General features: G+C 31.4%; 3 protein-coding genes across 3 annotated transcripts; all 3 read left to right on the forward strand.

Annotated features, from left to right (window-relative positions):
* The first annotated feature begins 450 nt into the window (after positions 1-450).
* Positions 451-1,527, forward strand: LOC113562939 (probable cytochrome P450 4aa1). The gene is made up of 2 exons (XM_026973746.1): positions 451-668; positions 858-1,527. The coding sequence occupies exons 1-2, from the start codon at positions 570-572 to the stop codon at positions 1,035-1,037; spliced, it is 279 nt and encodes a 92-aa protein (XP_026829547.1). The 5' UTR covers positions 451-569; the 3' UTR covers positions 1,038-1,527.
* Positions 1,528-2,475: 948 nt separating this feature from the next.
* Positions 2,476-19,458, forward strand: LOC105282759 (cytochrome P450 4C1-like). Its single transcript, XM_026973750.1, has 20 exons — positions 2,476-3,347; positions 4,319-4,575; positions 4,850-4,959; positions 5,200-5,290; positions 5,577-5,762; positions 5,992-6,088; positions 6,291-6,393; positions 6,577-6,667; positions 6,762-6,868; positions 7,606-7,674; positions 7,864-8,032; positions 8,483-8,662; positions 8,730-8,864; positions 15,196-15,305; positions 15,546-15,636; positions 17,104-17,210; positions 17,517-17,585; positions 17,771-17,939; positions 18,407-18,586; positions 18,654-19,458. Exons 2-20 carry the CDS (start codon positions 4,416-4,418, stop codon positions 18,809-18,811), a joined length of 2,382 nt encoding a protein of 793 aa, XP_026829551.1. The 5' UTR covers positions 2,476-3,347; positions 4,319-4,415; the 3' UTR covers positions 18,812-19,458.
* LOC105282758 lies at positions 11,739-14,716 on the forward strand. Its single transcript, XM_020032789.2, has 2 exons — positions 11,739-13,998; positions 14,589-14,716. The coding sequence occupies exon 1, from the start codon at positions 12,305-12,307 to the stop codon at positions 13,073-13,075; it is 771 nt and encodes a 256-aa protein (XP_019888348.1). The 5' UTR covers positions 11,739-12,304; the 3' UTR covers positions 13,076-13,998; positions 14,589-14,716.
* Positions 19,459-19,553: the final 95 nt, after the last annotated feature.

A 19,553-nucleotide genomic window follows, 5' to 3' on the forward strand; every position in this document is an offset into this window, starting at 1 on the left:
AAGGAAATTCCTTTTAAAAACTGATTGCTGTAAGTAATATCATAACAAAATTACCTTTTTAAAAAAGGTACAAAAAAGCGCCAAGCATACGCGCCCGAAGAACGCGTTCAATGATGACATCTATAAAACTAATGATATCAACAAATTGCACCAATTATAAAAATGAGTATTTATGCAAACCAAAAAATCTATTACATTTATTCTATTTATTACATCTATTATATGCATATACAACTAAATAGTTTAATACATATAAATATTTCAATACAAATAAGTGTTTCTTCAAAATACTTGGCGCTGCTAAACCGATTCAATAATTGTCTTAGTATTTAAATAATCGAAAGATTACAATAATTTCTTTACACTCTAAATTACATAACACAATTACCGAAATACATAAAATATATGTTACAAATGTAGTTCAACTTATTCTATACTTAATTCTAATGTCACACACACACACACACACACACACACACACACACAAAATAAGAGTTTCCAGTTAGTCTCATAAACTGATTCTTTTATCGCAGAAATAAGGATAGGATAGGATAAAGAACGATAAACAAATGAGAAAACTTCGTTTCTTCTCGTTACAGGGTCATGATACCGTATCAATGGCTATGACTTTTGCTATACTACTGTTAGCCGAACACAAGGATGTGCAGGTATTTTTTATAATAAAAAGTACTGAATTAGAATAGATATAATTATTTAAATTCAATCATCTTCTTTACTTTACATTCACATTTAAGTGACTTTATTTTATCTATAAAGTAGCGTACATACTGCAGTGTCCTTATCTTAATTAATTATACAGAATAATTTACGTAGTAACATCTGTTTTATGATGGTAGGATTGTGTCAGAACTGAAGTCAATGCTGTAATGGAAAAAAATGGAGGAAAACTTACCGTGACAGCGTTACAGAATCTGTCGTATCTTGAGAGATGTTTGAAAGAAACGATGAGATTGTATCCCAGTGTGTTGCTAATAACACGAACATTAGTAGAAGACGTAATGTTAAGCAAGCAATGAATAAGTAAAATAATAAATATTAAATAATTACAGCAATAATTAGATACATCTTACAGATTTCTTATCATAAGCAGTGAAGAAGATAACATGTATAATATAGTAATGAAGTGCTCCCTATGTAATAATGCAATCTTACGATCATGTCAGTGCGCCAAAAGTTGTCGATGCGTTTATTGCCCGTTTCATTTCTAAATGCATCGTAATCGCACCGAAAATTTATCAAAATTAATATTCTTTGATATATCATGAATTCAGCAACACAGGATTAACCAATTTACAAATTTAATTTCATATGCGGATACTGGTTTTTACTTATGTACGTAATACTTTATGGAATATTCACTTTACACACTCTGCACATGCTTATTAGTTATTCCTTTTTAATTAATAATTACTTCTATTAGTATAGTCTGTAAGATTACTCCATTGTGCTTTTCAGAATCGTACTTGGTGCCTGCTGGAGTGGAGTTGTATATTGATATTTTATCTCTTCACAAAAATCCTGAATTCTGGCCAAATCCAGAAGTGTTTGATCCAGATAGATTTTTGCCAGAGCTGGTGCAAAATCGTCATCCTTTCGTTTATATACCGTTTAGCGCTGGTTCACGAAATTGCATAGGTAATTTACGAGATGATAATACCTTGTTGCGTATAAAGCAGTTTATAACGCATTTCTACTAATAGGTCAACGATTCGCTATGATGGAGCTGAAAACTGTAATTGGTACTCTAGTGCACAACCTTTATTTAGAACCTATCGATCACTTGAAAGACTGTCGATGTGTAGCCGATTTGCTTATTCGCATTGGGCAACCAATGCGCGTGAAATTCATCCCTATCTAGGATGCTCAATTATATTAACGGAATGCGAATTATTGTAAAAACCTAATGTATGAAGAGAAATGCCTAATTGCTTATATAAGTGTTATTATAACATTCCGCAAGTAATATCATCGCATAAAATATGTATTGCGTACCTAGTTATTTATTTAAGAATATATAGCATCTTATTATTTTAGAAAAATCATTTTGGTTGTTTTAAGTTTAAGTCATTCGCGAATCTCATTTAGTAATGCGTAATTTACCTTGATTAAATCCTTGAACTGTTTTTTAAACACGTGAATTCCTTAAAATTTGATTGTCGTATGGAATACGTTTCGAAAAAAAGACAAAAGTATCAATAAATATTTCTTCATACGAATAAAACATCTCTCGAAGCACATCTAATCCATTGCATGCAGTTATATATATAATTATGTATCTATTATTATATGGATACATAATTAAAAGAAACACGTAGGAAGATCATTAGGTCTTAGTAGGTGGGCACTAATGTGCTCTTCTTTCTTTATTATTGGCTTGCAGTGATTACAAACTTTACTTATTACTTAGTACTAGGATTATAATATATCGAAAACAAATGTAGCACTGAATCATAATAAGTTGTTTGTATAAATAAAATCTTTTTTTCAACAGATATTACCTGGATAAGATGTAGATATAATTACATGATTACGGACTTATAATAAATAGTAATAGTAAATAGATTAATATATAATGATGAGCAGCTTGACTATTATAGCAGGTCAGTCTTACCTATCTTCCTTCTTCAGTGTCTCAGTTGGCATATACAACAAACGCAAAAAACTTTTATGTAATGAAGTAAATGCTACTAGACTATTTACTAATAGAATAGACTAAGACGCATATACACTTAAACCGTAAATTAATCTGGCATGACTTATATCTGTTTACTGATCAGGACAGAAATTTTCTCTACAAACTATTAAATTACAATCTAAGTTTTATGAACATTTATTTTTATGAGACCATTCACCAATTATATCATGAATTATTGATTTATATCAGTTGCGCATGAAAGAAACATGGAAAACTAGATGTAAGAGCAACGTGCTATTTGTTAAGGATTTATGTAACTTCAGCGATATTAAACTACTTTGTAAGATCAGCTAAATACAATCTATTAAAACATGATAAACACTAAGATATAAATATAAAAAACGCGTACAGTAAAAATTGTTATATAAGTTGTTAAGGCATGTCTTTGCGTGTCAGTAATGAGATAGCAGTTTCTCAGCGGCTATTAGCGCAACATCGTACCAACACCAATAACAGTAATATCTGATTGAACGTCGAACTCGCAAGTATCAAGTGCAGTTCCACAAAGTAATATGTTATTAGTGTGCAAGAACTGTTATAGTTTTTGAAAGGAAGAAGATATTTAAGCAGGAGTTTCACGAATTATTTTTTATACTTCTTAAGAAAACAAGTTGGGATATTTAAAATCTATGTAAGTTTGCTATGTTTACTATATATCTATATGCTATATGTGTGCTATATGTCTATATATTTATTCTAATTCTATTTTATATTATATTACTTTCCTTTCTTTCTGTGTATCTTGTATAATACTTTCGTACCATGTATTTGTACCATGTAATATCCATAAATTCTATTGTAGTTCTAAATTAAATCTAACATTTGAAATATTTTTGACTGTGAATAATGAGTTGTATTGTTATCTAAAATTCTTTACCGTTTGTTATCAAATTATAACTTGTCAGAATAGAGAATCTTCGGCTATTTCTAAATATATTTTCAATAAAAATATTCACATCTAAATGATTTATAGCAGATATAGTTACGGAATGATATAGTTATGTAGAAACAGGGCGTAAGCACAAGAGTTAGTGACGCAGGACTAACACTTCACTCAAAATCAAAAACACAAAAACTCTAATAATATAATCAGAAGGAAAGTCCGGGAATCACAACTTTCGCCAAAACAAATCCTGACCATCTTCTTTGCCCGACTCTCGACGACTCCGCCTTTTTTTTCAACTGATTTTTTTCTCGAATGGGTATCTTGTTGTACATAGCGACGACATATAACAGCCAGTTAATGCTATTGTAATGCAGAACGTCTGTCTCGCGACTATTGTAGGCCCCAATCATTCCGACTTCATTTATTGATACTTCTCATTTACATTTTCGCCTACAGTTATATATGTATTGTTATATAATGTATAAGATTTTTAGATGTTATCATAAGGCTTTACAGTAAAGTTCTTACGACATTTCTTTTAAGATATAAATACATTTTTTTGTGCCTGGCCTCTTCTTTTTTGAACAGTACACATTTTTTTAATAGTCTCACATATTGGTAATGTCTCGTTCTTCCCTTATAACCAATGCCTTTTACAGTCCTAACTTAAAGTTATGTTATAATCAAAACAACAAAATTTATTTCTTGTATTACAGCATATTATAGATATTACATAATTAATATCTCAAAAAATCAAGAGTGACGACAGAAACGAAGGAAAGACGGACTGCATTTTACATTATGCAATAAACGATGATTGTCGGCGTATTACTGTCATGTGCTATATTCGCATTTTTCTATTATTATGTTATCCATCTTGCACGGTTTAGGCGACTTATCAATCTCATTCCGGGACCACGAATGGTTCCAATTTTCGGGGATATTTTCACTTTATTATCTCATGGAACACCAGGCAAGTAAATAAAAATTTGCATAACTTTTCACTATGACAACTAATGCATCACTTGTCTATAAAAATTATTTATCAGTATAATATAGATAATAAATACAAAGAACATATTTGCATAACGTATTTGCCAGTAACGATACTTATTGAACCAACAATAAGCCTCTTAGCAGCTAAACTCAAATCCTCCTTTAATAAATTTCTGAATTTCCTTGGACTAAAATAATATGCTTAGACTTATAATGTCTGATTTTTAAATTTTCTATTTTTGATATTCTAGAACGTCTTTGGGATCTTATAAAATTCCGATTTGAAAGGTATAGCCCAATTTATAAAACTTGGTACTTTACGATCGCTTATGTCGCAATTACATATCCGGATGAAATGCAGGTATAGTAAATCAATTGATGAATAGTAAATCATATCATAAATAGATTGATGTTTGTTATATAATATCGTTCGAAAATGGATGTCCATCTTTCCTAACAATGATCATAAATAAATACGAACAGTTCTGAATGTTTGCTGAAATAGTATTTTCTAAAGGACTTATTGCGGAGTTCTCGTTCCACATTTCACTATTTGGACCTCGCTGTGTTTCATGAATATGATTATTTAATCTGGTTTTAGACGATACTGAACAACTCGAAATCTAGTACGAAAGGCATGGCATACAAACTTCTTCGTCCATGGATGGGAGATGGTCTCCTCCTTAGTAAAGGTATCGCAATAAACTGAAAATTAGGTTTTGGATGTAATGTATAAACACATATACACGCACACACAAACTACTTTTCGATATAATTAGTACAAAAATATTTAATTTTCAACTACTTTATGCTGACGTGGCATGTATTTTCCTACACACTAAGGTAAAAAAACGGATACATAAAAAAGTACATATATTTATATATATTTTTTTTTAAATAATGGACATAAATAATTGTATAAATGTGTATATGTTGATATAAATATCGTGATTCACAACTCCTTGATTTGTATTCCAGGAACAAAATGGCAAGAAAGGCGAAAGATTCTAACACCTGCATTTCACTTCCATATTTTAAAAAATTTTTTTAGTATTTTGGTTGAGGAAAGCAATCGTATGACAATATCGTTGAAACACATGAAAGACTCGACCGTCGAGGATTTAACGTCTTTTACTAGTCACCATACCTTGAATATAATATGCGGTAAAATATTATAACATATTTATAATTCCAGGAAAAGAGTTTGTCTGTGTCTAACTATTTCTAAGAAAAGAAATTCTTTCAAATAAAAGTTTAGGTGAAGCATGCGTTTTACCCTGTGTAAACAGAACTAAACTACTAATAACGTATATCTTAGAACTGTTAATAATGTATAATATATCTTACATGGATAATTGAACTGTTTATCCCATTGTTACTCATAAATTTACAGAAACATCCATGGGCATTTCCTTGCGAAACATAGAAACGAGTGAACAACAGCAGTACCGTAAGGCAATCCACGACATAAGTGAAATAATAATTTACAGGTAATTACGTATTCAATATTAAACATAAAAAATAAACTTATTACAACATATCAATACATAATAAATATTATAACAAGAAAGATAGAAACTCTTAATATCATGAAAGCCATCACACGCAAACAAAAGGAAGACGTTTATCTTTATATATATATATATATATATATATATATATATATTTCATATTTCTACATTTTATTTATAGATTTTTACGTCCATGGTATCAATATGATACAATATTCTGGTTCACACCGAAATATAAACAGCAAGTTAAATGTTTGAAAATACTACACGGTTTCACAGAAAAAGTGAGTATAAATGTTATATGAAAGTGTGAGATTCTTAAATAAATTACGCAATCATTTCCAGCAAGATTTTTAAACCTTCTTATAAGTAACATATATGTTTGACTAAATAATTCAACGCTGCCGATATTGTTCTAAGAGCGTTAAATAATGAATGTATTATTTAAAACTGAGCATTTGTTGTAGATTATTACGGAAAGAAAACGATATCACGAAACCACTGGTGGACGATATCTCAATTTTGAAAATACGGCAGAATTTGATGACATGACAGGAAGTATATATTTACAGAATAAGCACACTTTTTCCGTTATCAGAATAATAAAATTTTTGATTATAGATTATTGTCCCATTTGTTTTATTTGTTTAAGGCCGAAAGAAGCGCCTTGCCATGTTGGATCTCATGATAGCAGCGTCCAATAATAACCAAATGAGTGATTCGGATATCAGAGAAGAAGTAGATACCTTCATGTTTGAAGTAAGCAGTGTCATATCATTTTGGTTTTTTTAGTAGTACGAGATATGCGGAATATTTAGGACAGACCAAATGAAAGAAATAAATATTGTTGCCACTGTCTCCTGCGCTAAAATTAGTATTTTGTTAGAAACTCACACTTTGAAAAACTTCGGTATAAGGAAATTCTATCTGAAGATCCTTAAACGTTCACACAGCACACACACACACACACGCGCGCGCGCGCGCGCACACACACACGCACACACGCACGCACGCACGCACGCACGCACGCACGCACGCACGCACGCACGCCCGCCCGCACGCACGCACAATAGGAGAGCTTCCAGTAAGAGCCACTTCAACCAAACTCCGATTAATTTAATTCGTCCAGTAACTTGCAGGGCGAATAACATAAAAATCTCTAATAATATAATTCTCGTATAAATAATATAAGTTTTATGTTGATCGCCCTGTAAGTTAATCGACGATTAAATTAACCGGAGGTTGGTCGAAGTGGCCCTTAGGCCCGTTTCTACCAATGTCGGTTAACTTTAACCGTAGTTTAACTGACTCTTTGTCTCTTTCTAAGGTAGGTAGTTAGAAAAAAAGGCCGAAGAGTGAGTTAAACTACGGTTAAAGTTAAACGACATTGGTAGAAACGGGCCTTAGTCTTGTAAACTGATTCTTTCTTTTATCACAGAAGTAGGATAGGATAAATAACGATGAACGAATGAGAAAGCTTGGTTTCTTTTCGTTAGGGTCATGATACCGTATCAATGGCTATGACGTTTGCTATACTACTGTTAGCCGAACACAAGGATGTGCAGGTATTTTTTATAATAAAAAGTACTGAATTAGAATAGATATAATTAGTTAAATTCAATTATCTTCTTTGCTTTACATTCACATTTAAGTGACTTTATTTTATCTATAAAGTAGCGTACATACTTCAGTGTCCTTATCTTAATTAATTATACAGAATAATTTACGTAGTAACATCTGTTTTATGATGGTAGGATCGTGTCAGAACTGAAGTCAATGCTGTAATGGAAAAAAACGGAGGAAAACTTACCATGACAGCGTTACAGAATCTGTCATATCTCGAGAGATGTTTAAAAGAAACGATGAGATTGTATCCCAGTGTGTTGCTAATAACACGAACATTAGTAGAAGACGTAATGTTAAGTAAGCAATGAATAAGTAAAATAATAAATATTAAATAATTACAGCAATAATTAGATACATCATACAGATTTCTTATCATAAGCAGTGAAGAAGATAACATGTATAATATAGTAATGAAGTGCTCCCTATGTAATAATGCAATTTTACGATCATGTCAGTGCGCCAAAAGTTGTCGATGCGTTTATTGCCCGTTTCATTTCTAAATGCATCGTAATCGCACCGAAAATTTATCAAAATTAATATTCTTTGATATATCATGAATTCAGCAACACAGGATTAACCAATTTACAAATTTAATTTCATATGCGGATACTGTTTTTTACTTATGTACGTAATAATTTATGGAATATTCACTTTACACACCCTGCACATGCTTATTAGTTATTACTTTTTAATTAATAATTACTTCTATTAGTATAGTCTGTAAGATTACTCCATTGTGCTTTTCAGAATCTTACTTGGTGCCTGCTGGAGTGGAGTTGTATATTGATATTTTATCTCTTCACAAAAATCCTGAATTCTGGCCAAATCCAGAAGTGTTTGATCCAGATAGATTTTTGCCAGAGCTGGTGCAAAATCGTCATCCTTTCGCTTATATACCATTTAGCGCTGGTTCGCGGAATTGCATAGGTAATCTACTATATGATAATTTACCTTGTTGTGTGTAAAGAAGTTTATAACGCTTTTCTACTAATAGGTCAACGATTCGCTATGATGGAGCTGAAAACTGTAATTGGTACTCTAGTGCACAACTTTTGTTTAGAACCTATCGATTACTTGAAAGACTGCCGATGTGTAGTCGATTTGATTATTCGCATTGGGCAACCAATGCGCGTGAAATTCGTCCCCGTCTAGGATGTTCAATTGTTATAACGGAATGCGAATTATGTCGTTGTAAAAACCTAATGTAAGAACAGAAATGACGAAGTGATTATATATAAACGTTATTACATTCCGCAAGTAATATCACGCATGAAATATATATTGCGTATCTAGATATTTATTTAAGAATGTATAGCATCTTATTATTTTAGAAAAATCATTTTGGTTGTTTTAAGTTTAAGGGGGGACATACACCTAGAAGGGTAAAAAAATCGATTTTTTTCTATATATATTTTCAAAGTATGATATCTTAAGAATATTTTTGTGCAGTTATAAATCTATCTAGCCAGTAATATAAAAGTTACACGTAAGTATATTCGAGTCCGTTCGAGCGCGCTAGGGTCATTTCGGTTTTCACAGGTGTAAAACGAAAGATTCCTCTGGTTAGGGTTTTTTCCCCTCCCTTTTCTATTTGTTATATACCAATACCAAGCATCAGATCTGCTTAGAAAACACAAACAGTCGGTTCCACAGCAGTTCTTGTCCGGACGAGCAATCTAAAGAATCGAATAGTACAGCAAAATAATACGACAGAAATGGATCGCAGGAAATGATCTAGAGATCTCCGAACATCTGAAAATATTCGAAAATCAAGAGCAAAAAAACCTCCACTGCCTAGGAATCGGCATCAGGTGGAACAAGAAGAGAAGAGCTATATAGCACGTCTGCGCTAAGCAGTACGAGAGAGAAGAGAATACGTCGTCGCCAAGAACAGAGGGACTTTCTAGAAGCATGTACTTCGGCAGAGGGTGTACTATATGGGCCTGGAGTAGATGATTTAGTGTAAATATAAAATTTGTCATCTTTTCGTTGTGTAAACCTAACATAAAACTTTAAACGCGTTTTTATCAAAACGAGGTTTGCAAAACGTGTGACAACTATATCTTGAAAATGGTTCCACCGATCGGCTTGCAGTTTTATACACTTTTTCTAGACACTAAAAACTAGTCTTTAACATAGGATTTTTTTCCGATGCTTAGTTTATTTTCTGTACCCAAAAATGTGCGACATTTTTGGTCAAAAAATCGTTATGTCAACTTTGACCGGCTGCCATTTTGTCCAAACACAATATTTCGAAAAACAACTATGATAAAAACTAGATTTATGTTTTAACTTTATAACCCTTGAGGTGATTTTCCTTTCTGATGATTCCTGTGGGAGCCACGATTGTCACCGCAAACGCCGTTTTTAAAATTAGGAGTTAGGAGCTGTAGCATAGCGCCGCCATTTTGAATTTTGGAATAATAAAACACAAATTTTTTAGTAGAGAAAACTGTAATCTTTATATAGAAACAAACCCGATCTCTCTATCTCTTTCCGTTTTTCCGGAAAAAATTTGCAAAGTTTAGTCTCTTTTTGATCCTTCTAGGTGTATGTACCCCCTTAAGTCATTCGCGAATCTCATTTAGGTAATGCGTAATTTACCTTGATTAAATCCTTCAACCGTTGTTTAAACACATAAATTCCTCTTAAAAATTGATTGTCGTATAGAATACGTTTAAAAAAAAAGACAAAAGTATCAATAAATATTCCTTCAAACGAATAAAACATCTCTTGAAGCACATCTAATCCATTGCATGCAGTTATATATATAATTATATATCTACGTTATATCCCATACAGCACAGAAGCTTGCACCAACATTGCAGCAACGTTGCAACGTTGCAAATTGCAATGCAACAGTACAAAGACATTGCAGAGATATATATCCGCAAAATACCAGCACACTTGTAGCAACATGACATTAATATTTCGGAAACATTGCACAATCAAAATTTGTAATTAATTAATATTAATAATTCATTTTATTAAAACATTGGAGTCTTCCTATCCTAACGAGATTCGTCCAAATCTATTCGACCAATAATGTGTGATGACCAGAATCTGAGCTCGGTAATATGCGCATGCGGTGTTTGTCTCTTTCGACTATCTAAAGAACATGGTGGTTGTACGACGCGAGCATCATTCTAAAAGAAAGTAGTTACGTAAAAGAAAAAGGTAAGTACTTTTTTTATAATATTATGTCTAATTATAGCACTTGTGTGCTGTTAAAATCTTGTATCTATTAATTATAATAGAGAATCACTCTATTTGCCTATCTCACGGTTTATATCACTATAACCTCAAAATTATGGAAATTCATTAGAAAACTGCATATTAATAGTTGTAATATTTTTATTAACTTTTTCTGTTATAGAAGCTGTTCGTGAAATACACAATCATGCCACTGATGCAGAAATTGCTGAATGCATTTCCAAGTGGCTTGCTCAAGCTCCGGTTAAGATTGAGAGATCAAAGTATGTCATTTTACATATAATTCTATACATAATTGCAGTATGTATATTTTTATGTAATTTTATGCTAATATATGAATTTTAATTCCTATTTTATTTTTACAGGCAACATACAAACAAAAACGAAGAAGATTCAATTATTTAATTAAAGGAAAAATATTTTAACATAATTAAAGGAAAAATAATATCTCAAGAAGAGGATTTTTAAGTTTTTTTTTTATAAAGAACAGTTACTTTTTTATAACAAAAATAGATAAAATGTTTATTTCATTTTTTATTACTATTGTTATATTACATATAATTGTCTATTTATGTTAATAAATAAAAATATTGAAGTTATATAAATAAAAATATTTAAAGTATATAATAATGAATAATTACAATTATTGCAAATCATTACATTGCAATATTATTATGACGTTTCGTTGCAATGTTCCAAAAAGCGGACATTTTCACATTCCTGCAATCCCATAGCAATGCTGCAGAAACATTTCGCAGTGAATTTGCAATGTTGCTACGTTGCGGTGGAAGATTCCTGCAATATATATGCAATCTTTTCGTGCTGTATGGGATTATACACATACACAACAGACGCATAAAACCTTCATATAATGAAGTAAATGATACTAGGCTATTTAATAATAGAATAGACTAACAATAAGAGGTATGTCTTCAATAACTTCAATAAACGCCAGTAGATGAGATAGAAATGTAAATTTATTTGTGACCAAGCAAAACAGTTGTAATTTTAACCTTGAACAATTTAAACATGCGATTGAATTAGTCTTGAAATCCACAAGTTTTAAATTTGACGGTCGGTTTTATGAACAGATATTTAGAACTCCGATGGGCTCTCCGTTGTCCCCCATTCTGGCGGATATGGTAATGGAGGACCTTGAAGTACATTGTATTAATTCGCTAGATTTTGAATTTCCTATTTTTTACCGATATGTTGATGATATCATTACAATTTTACCTATTGACAGAATACAAGATACCGTAGATATGTTTAATCGGTATCATCCTCGCTTGTAATTTACATATGAGGTTGAGACGAATAATTCTTTAAGATGTGACTGTCGTTAGGGACAATGGTATGCTTATAACAAACTGGTATAGGAAACCGACATTTTCGAGACGATATATGAACTACTTCTCGAATCATCCATCTCAACATAAGATCAGTGTTGTAAAGAGTTTGGTTGACAGAGCTGTTCTGTTGTCGGACTCTCGTTTTCATACCGCTAACTTGAGTTTGGTTCGTGACATTTTGATTAACAATTGCTATCCTGCTGGTTTTATTAATAAACACATTAAAAAAAGAATTAAGGAAATTAAATATAAAGAGACTGCGCATCCGGCCGCTGTGAATAACCAGGTTAGCAAAGATACATTTATAAAGATTCCGTTTGTTAATAACGTGAGTGAAATGATCAAGAAGAGCCTTAACAAATATGGCGTTCGGACTGTTTTTTCGATTTCAAACAAGCTGGATGGCATTGTAAAACTTGGTAAGGATAGACTGGATAGCAAATTGTTAAGCGGTGTAGTGTATAAGATCGATTGCAATAATTGCAGCGCGTGCTATATTGGCCAAACCAAGCGACACCTCGAGACCCGGTTGAAGGAACATATGGCGAATGTTAAGAAAGATGTTGGTTGTTACTCGGTTGTCAGTAAGCACAGGGTGGACTGTGGCCATGAGTTCGATTGGTTAGGTGTGGACGTGTTGCACCGTGAAAATAATACTAAAAAGCGCGAGTTGGCCGAAATGTTTTTTATCAAACGTCATGAATATACCATCAACTCGCAGAAGGACACCGAGAACTGGCCTAGTGTTTATGACAATTTTGTGACAAACACATAGGTTGTATGTTTTTCGACTTTTGAGACCGCTGTTTTCTTTCCGTGTTCAGTCTGTATCGCCTCGAGATGGCTATCAGTCTGGTTTGTTGTGGCTTCTGTGTCTCTCCTTTGTGAATTTATTGTTAGATGGGTCATGTTAGATGGGTCTGCAAGTGAGTCCTAGTATTTTTAAATGTATCTTTGAAATTAATATTGTTACTTATGTATGCGGTTTCGTTTTATAGAATGTGACTTATCGATGTTGAGGATTGCACTTGAAAAGGGACCGTAGATTACGGCCGAAACGTTGTGCAGTGTCGTATTGTAGTGCCAGCTTGGTCACAAATAAATTTACATTTCAATAAGAGGTATGTACAATCAATCCGTCAATTAATCTGGTATGACTTATATCTGTTTACTGAGTATGACGGAAATTTTCTCTTCAAACTAGTAAATTACAATCTAAAATTTATCACCATTTATTTGTACGAGATGCACCAGTTCTATCACGAATTATCGATTTATATCAAGTTTGCGTCAAAGAAACATAAAAAAGTATATGTAAGAGCGATGTGGTAAGGATGTATGAAAGCGATAAACTGCTAAGAAAAGCCAGATATAAAATATCAAAACATAAAAAATACTATCGCTTACGTATATAAGTCGTATCTTCGTGTCAATAATGCGGCAGTAATGTAATGTGTCATGTTCCTCAGTGGCAACTCGTGCAGTACTGGTGTTGAAAACATTTGTCATTAATAGAAGTAATAATTGATTGATTGTCGAAATTGCAGTCAAGTCATCTAGTGTGATTTCAAAAGTTAATATGTTATTAGTATGCAAGGATTGTTATACTTTTTGAAAGGAAGAAAGTACTTAAGCAGAAGTTTCACGAATTATTTTTTATGTTTCTTAAGAAAACAAGTTGGGATATTTAAAATCTATGTAAGTTTGCTATGTTTGCGTCTATACATTTATTATATTCTATTTTACATTATAGTTCTGTGTATCTCGTGTACTACTTCCGTATCATATATTTGTACCATGTACTATCCATAAATTTTATTGCAGTTTCTAAATTAAATCTAACATATGAAATATTTTTGACTGTGAATAATGGGTTGTATTTTTATGAAAAAGTTTTTACCATTTGTTATCAAGTTATAAATTGATATAGATAATCCAGAATAGATACTCTACGGCTATTTCTAAATATTTTTCCAATAAAAATATTCTAAATAATTTATAACAAATATAGTTACGGAATGATATAGTTATATATATAGTGTTATATAATGCATAAGATTTTTGGATGCCATCATAACGCTTTACAGTAAAGTTTTTATATTACGCCATTTGTTTTAAGATATAAATACATTTTTTGTATCTAATCTCTTCTTTTTTGTGCAATATACAGTTTTTAATAGTCTCACACAGTGTTAGTGTCTCGTTCTTCACTTCTACTCAATGCCTGTTACAGCCCTAAGTTAAAATTTTTTTATAATCAAAATAACAATGTAGTTCTTGTATTACAGTATATTATAGATAGCTACATAACTAATATCTTTAAAAAATCAAGAATGTAACGAAAGAAATGACGAGAAGGCGGACAGCATTTTAGATATTACATAATTACTATCTCAAAAAATCAAGAGTAACGACAGAAACGAAGGAAAGACGGACTGCATTTTACATTATGCAATAAACGATGATTGTCGGCGTATTACTGTCATGTGCTATATTCGCATTTTTCTATTATTATGTTATCCATCTTGCACGGTTTAGGCGACTTATCAATCTCATTCCGGGACCACCAATGGTTCCAATTTTCGGGGATATTTTCACTTTATTATCTCATGGAACACCAGGCAAGTAAATAAAAATTTGCATAACTTTTCACTATGACAACTAATGCATCACTTGTCTATAAAAATTATTTATCAGTATAATATAGATAATAAATACAAAGAACATATTTGCATAACGTATTTGCCAGTAACGATACTTATTGAACCAACAATAAGCCTCTTAGCAGCTAAACTCAAATCCTCCTTTAATAAATTTCTGAATTTCCTTGGACTAAAATAATATGCTTAGACTTATAATATCTGATTTTTGAATTTTCTATTTTTGATATTCTAGAACGTCTTTGGGATCTTATAAAATTCCGATTTGAAAGGTATAGCCCAATTTATAAAACTTGGTACTTTACGATCGCTTATGTCGCAATTACATATCCGGATGAAATGCAGGTATAGTAAATCAATTGATGAATAGTAAATCATATCATAAATAGATTGATGTTTGTTATATAATATCGTTCGAAAATGGATGTCCATCTTTCCTAACAATGATCATAAATAAATACGAACAGTTCTGAATGTTTGCTGAAATAGTATTTTCTAAAGGACTTATTGCGGAGTTCTCGTTCCACATTTCACTATTTGGACCTCGCTGTGTTTCATGAATATGATTATTTAATCTGGTTTTAGACGATACTGAACAACTCGAAATCTAGTACGAAAGGCATGGCATACAAACTTCTTCGTCCATGGATGGGAGATGGTCTCCTCCTTAGTAAAGGTATCGCAATAAACTGAAAATTAGGTTTTGGATGTAATGTATAAACACATATACACGCACACACAAACTACTTTTCGATATAATTAGTACAAAAATATTTAATTTTCAACTACTTTATGCTGACGTGGCATGTATTTTCCTACACACTAAGGTAAAAAAACGGATACATAAAAAAGTACATATATTTATATATATTTTTTTTTAAATAATGGACATAAATAATTGTATAAATGTGTATATGTTGATATAAATATCGTGATTCACAACTCCTTGATTTGTATTCCAGGAACAAAATGGCAAGAAAGGCGAAAGATTCTAACACCTGCATTTCACTTCCATATTTTAAAAAATTTTTTTAGTATTTTGGTTGAGGAAAGCAATCGTATGACAATATCGTTGAAACACATGAAAGACTCGACCGTCGAGGATTTAACGTCTTTTACTAGTCACCATACCTTGAATATAATATGCGGTAAAATATTATAACATATTTATAATTCCAGGAAAAGAGTTTGTCTGTGTCTAACTATTTCTAAGAAAAGAAATTCTTTCAAATAAAAGTTTAGGTGAAGCATGCGTTTTACCCTGTGTAAACAGAACTAAACTACTAATAACGTATATCTTAGAACTGTTAATAATGTATAATATATCTTACATGGATAATTGAACTGTTTATCCCATTGTTACTCATAAATTTACAGAAACATCCATGGGCATTTCCTTGCGAAACATAGAAACGAGTGAACAACAGCAGTACCGTAAGGCAATCCACGACATAAGTGAAATAATAATTTACAGGTAATTACGTATTCAATATTAAACATAAAAAATAAACTTATTACAACATATCAATACATAATAAATATTATAACAAGAAAGATAGAAACTCTTAATATCATGAAAGCCATCACACGCAAACAAAAGGAAGACGTTTATCTTTATATATATATATATATATATATATATATATTTCATATTTCTACATTTTATTTATAGATTTTTACGTCCATGGTATCAATATGATACAATATTCTGGTTCACACCGAAATATAAACAGCAAGTTAAATGTTTGAAAATACTACACGGTTTCACAGAAAAAGTGAGTATAAATGTTATATGAAAGTGTGAGATTCTTAAATAAATTACGCAATCATTTCCAGCAAGATTTTTAAACCTTCTTATAAGTAACATATATGTTTGACTAAATAATTCAACGCTGCCGATATTGTTCTAAGAGCGTTAAATAATGAATGTATTATTTAAAACTGAGCATTTGTTGTAGATTATTACGGAAAGAAAACGATATCACGAAACCACTGGTGGACGATATCTCAATTTTGAAAATACGGCAGAATTTGATGACATGACAGGAAGTATATATTTACAGAATAAGCACACTTTTTCCGTTATCAGAATAATAAAATTTTTGATTATAGATTATTGTCCCATTTGTTTTATTTGTTTAAGGCCGAAAGAAGCGCCTTGCCATGTTGGATCTCATGATAGCAGCGTCCAATAATAACCAAATGAGTGATTCGGATATCAGAGAAGAAGTAGATACCTTCATGTTTGAAGTAAGCAGTGTCATATCATTTTGGTTTTTTTAGTAGTACGAGATATGCGGAATATTTAGGACAGATAAAATGATAGAAATAAAAATTGTTGAAACTGTCTCCTGCGTTGAAATTATTAATGTTTTAGAAGCATGCACTTTTAAAAACATCAGTATAATGAAATTCTATGTGAAGATCCTTGAACATTCATACATAATAGAAGAGAGTCTCCAGTTAGTCTCAAAAACTGATTCTTTCTTTTCACAGATTTAGGATAGGATAAAGAACGATAAACAAATGAGAAAACTTCGTTTCTTCTCGTTATAGGGTCATGATACCGTATCAATGGCTATGACTTTTGCTATACTACTATTAGCCGAATACAAGGATGTGCAGGTATTTTTTATAATAAAGTACTGAAGTAGAATAGATATAATTAAGTAAATTCAATCATCTTCTTTACTTTTACATTTAAATACACTTATGTTATCTATAAAATAGCATACATACTGTAGTGTCTTTAATTAATTATACAGACTCAGATAATCTAAACGTAATAGAATTTGTTTTATGATGGATAGGATCGCGTGAGAAATGAAGTTAATGCGGTGATGAAAGAGAACGGAGGAAAACTAACTATGACAGCGTTACAGAACCTGTCGTATCTCGAGAGATGTTTGAAAGAAACGATGAGATTGTATCCCAGTGTGTTTTTCATAACACGAACATTAGTAGAAGACGTAATGTTACGTAAGCAATGAATAATTAAAATAATTAAAATAATAAGTATAAATAAGTATAAACAAATAAGTAGAGCAATAAATACATACATCATTTGTTCCTTATCATAAGCATTAAAGAAGATAATACACACAATATAGTAAGTGAAGTATAGTAAAAAGTGTGAAGTGTGTTTCATGTAAAATGCACACTCACGATCACGTCATTGCACAAAAAGTTGTCGTTGCGTTTAGTGTCCGTTTCATTTCTAATTGCATTGTAATATACCTGTTTTGATATATAATGAATTTAGCAACACAGAATTAACCAATTTACAAATTTAATTTCATATGCGGATACTGGTTTTTACTTATGTACGTAATAATTTATGGAATATTCACTTTACACACCCTGCACATGCTTATTAGTTATTACTTTTTAATTAATAATTACTTCTATTAGTATAGTCTGTAAGATTACTCCATTGTGCTTTTCAGAATCTTACTTGGTGCCTGCTGGAGTGGAGTTGTATATTGATATTTTATCTCTTCACAAAAATCCTGAATTCTGGCCAAATCCAGAAGTGTTTGATCCAGATAGATTTTTGCCAGAGCTGGTGCAAAATCGTCATCCTTTCGCTTATATACCATTTAGCGCTGGTTCGCGGAATTGCATAGGTAATCTACTATATGATAATTTACCTTGTTGTGTGTAAAGAAGTTTATAACGCTTTTCTACTAATAGGTCAACGATTCGCTATGATGGAGCTGAAAACTGTAATTGGTACTCTAGTGCACAACTTTTGTTTAGAACCTATCGATTACTTGAAAGACTGCCGATGTGTAGTCGATTTGATTATTCGCATTGGGCAACCAATGCGCGTGAAATTCGTCCCCGTCTAGGATGCTCAATTGTTATAACGGAATGCGAATTATGTCGTTGTAAAAACCTAATGTAAGAACAGAAATGACGAAGTGATTATATATAAGTGTTATTACATTCCGCAAGTAATATCACGCATGAAATATATATTGCGTACCTAGATATTTATTTAAGAATGTATAGCATCTTATTATTTTAGAAAAATCATTTTGGTTGTTTTAAGTTTAAGTCATTTGAGAATCTCATTTAGGTAATGCATAATTTACCTTGATTAAATCCTTCAACCGTTTTTTAAACACATAAATTCCTCTTAAAAATTGATTGTCGTATAGAATACGTTTCGAAAAAAAGACAAAAGTATCAATAAATATTCCTTCAAACGAATAAAACATCTCTTGAAGCACATCTAATCCATTGCATGCAGTTATATATAAAATTATGTATCTACCTTATATTATTATATGGATACATAATTAAAAGAAACACATAGGAATCATTAGGTCTTAGTAGGTGCTCTCCTTTCTTTATTATTAGCTTGCAGTGATTACAAACTTTAATTATTACTTAGTACTAGGATTATAATATATCGAAAAAAATGTAATCTGTTTACTGATCATGACAGAAATTTTCTCTACAAACTATTAAATTACAACCTAAGTTTTATGAACATTTATTTTTATGAGACCATGCACCAATTATATCATGAATTATTGATTTATATCAGTTGCACATGAAAGAAACATGGAAAACTAGATGTAAGAG

Source organism: Ooceraea biroi, chromosome 1 (genome assembly GCF_003672135.1).
Source record: "Ooceraea biroi isolate clonal line C1 chromosome 1, Obir_v5.4, whole genome shotgun sequence".
Taxonomy (NCBI): Eukaryota; Metazoa; Arthropoda; class Insecta; order Hymenoptera; family Formicidae; genus Ooceraea; species Ooceraea biroi.

Coding starts and splice junctions, on each gene's coding strand:
- LOC105282758 (XM_020032789.2), top strand. CDS start 12,305: ATGCTTATAACAAACTGGTATAGGAAACCGACATTTTCGAGACGATAT.
- LOC105282759 (XM_026973750.1), top strand. CDS start 4,416: ATGATTGTCGGCGTATTACTGTCATGTGCTATATTCGCATTTTTCTAT. Junction 8,865..15,195: donor TCGCATTGGGCAACCAATGC/GCGTGAAATTCG, acceptor TTGATATTCTAG/AACGTCTTTGGGATCTTATA. Junction 18,587..18,653: donor TGGTTCGCGGAATTGCATAG/GTAATCTACTAT, acceptor TTCTACTAATAG/GTCAACGATTCGCTATGATG.
- LOC113562939 (XM_026973746.1), top strand. CDS start 570: ATGAGAAAACTTCGTTTCTTCTCGTTACAGGGTCATGATACCGTATCA. Junction 669..857: donor CCGAACACAAGGATGTGCAG/GTATTTTTTATA, acceptor TTATGATGGTAG/GATTGTGTCAGAACTGAAGT.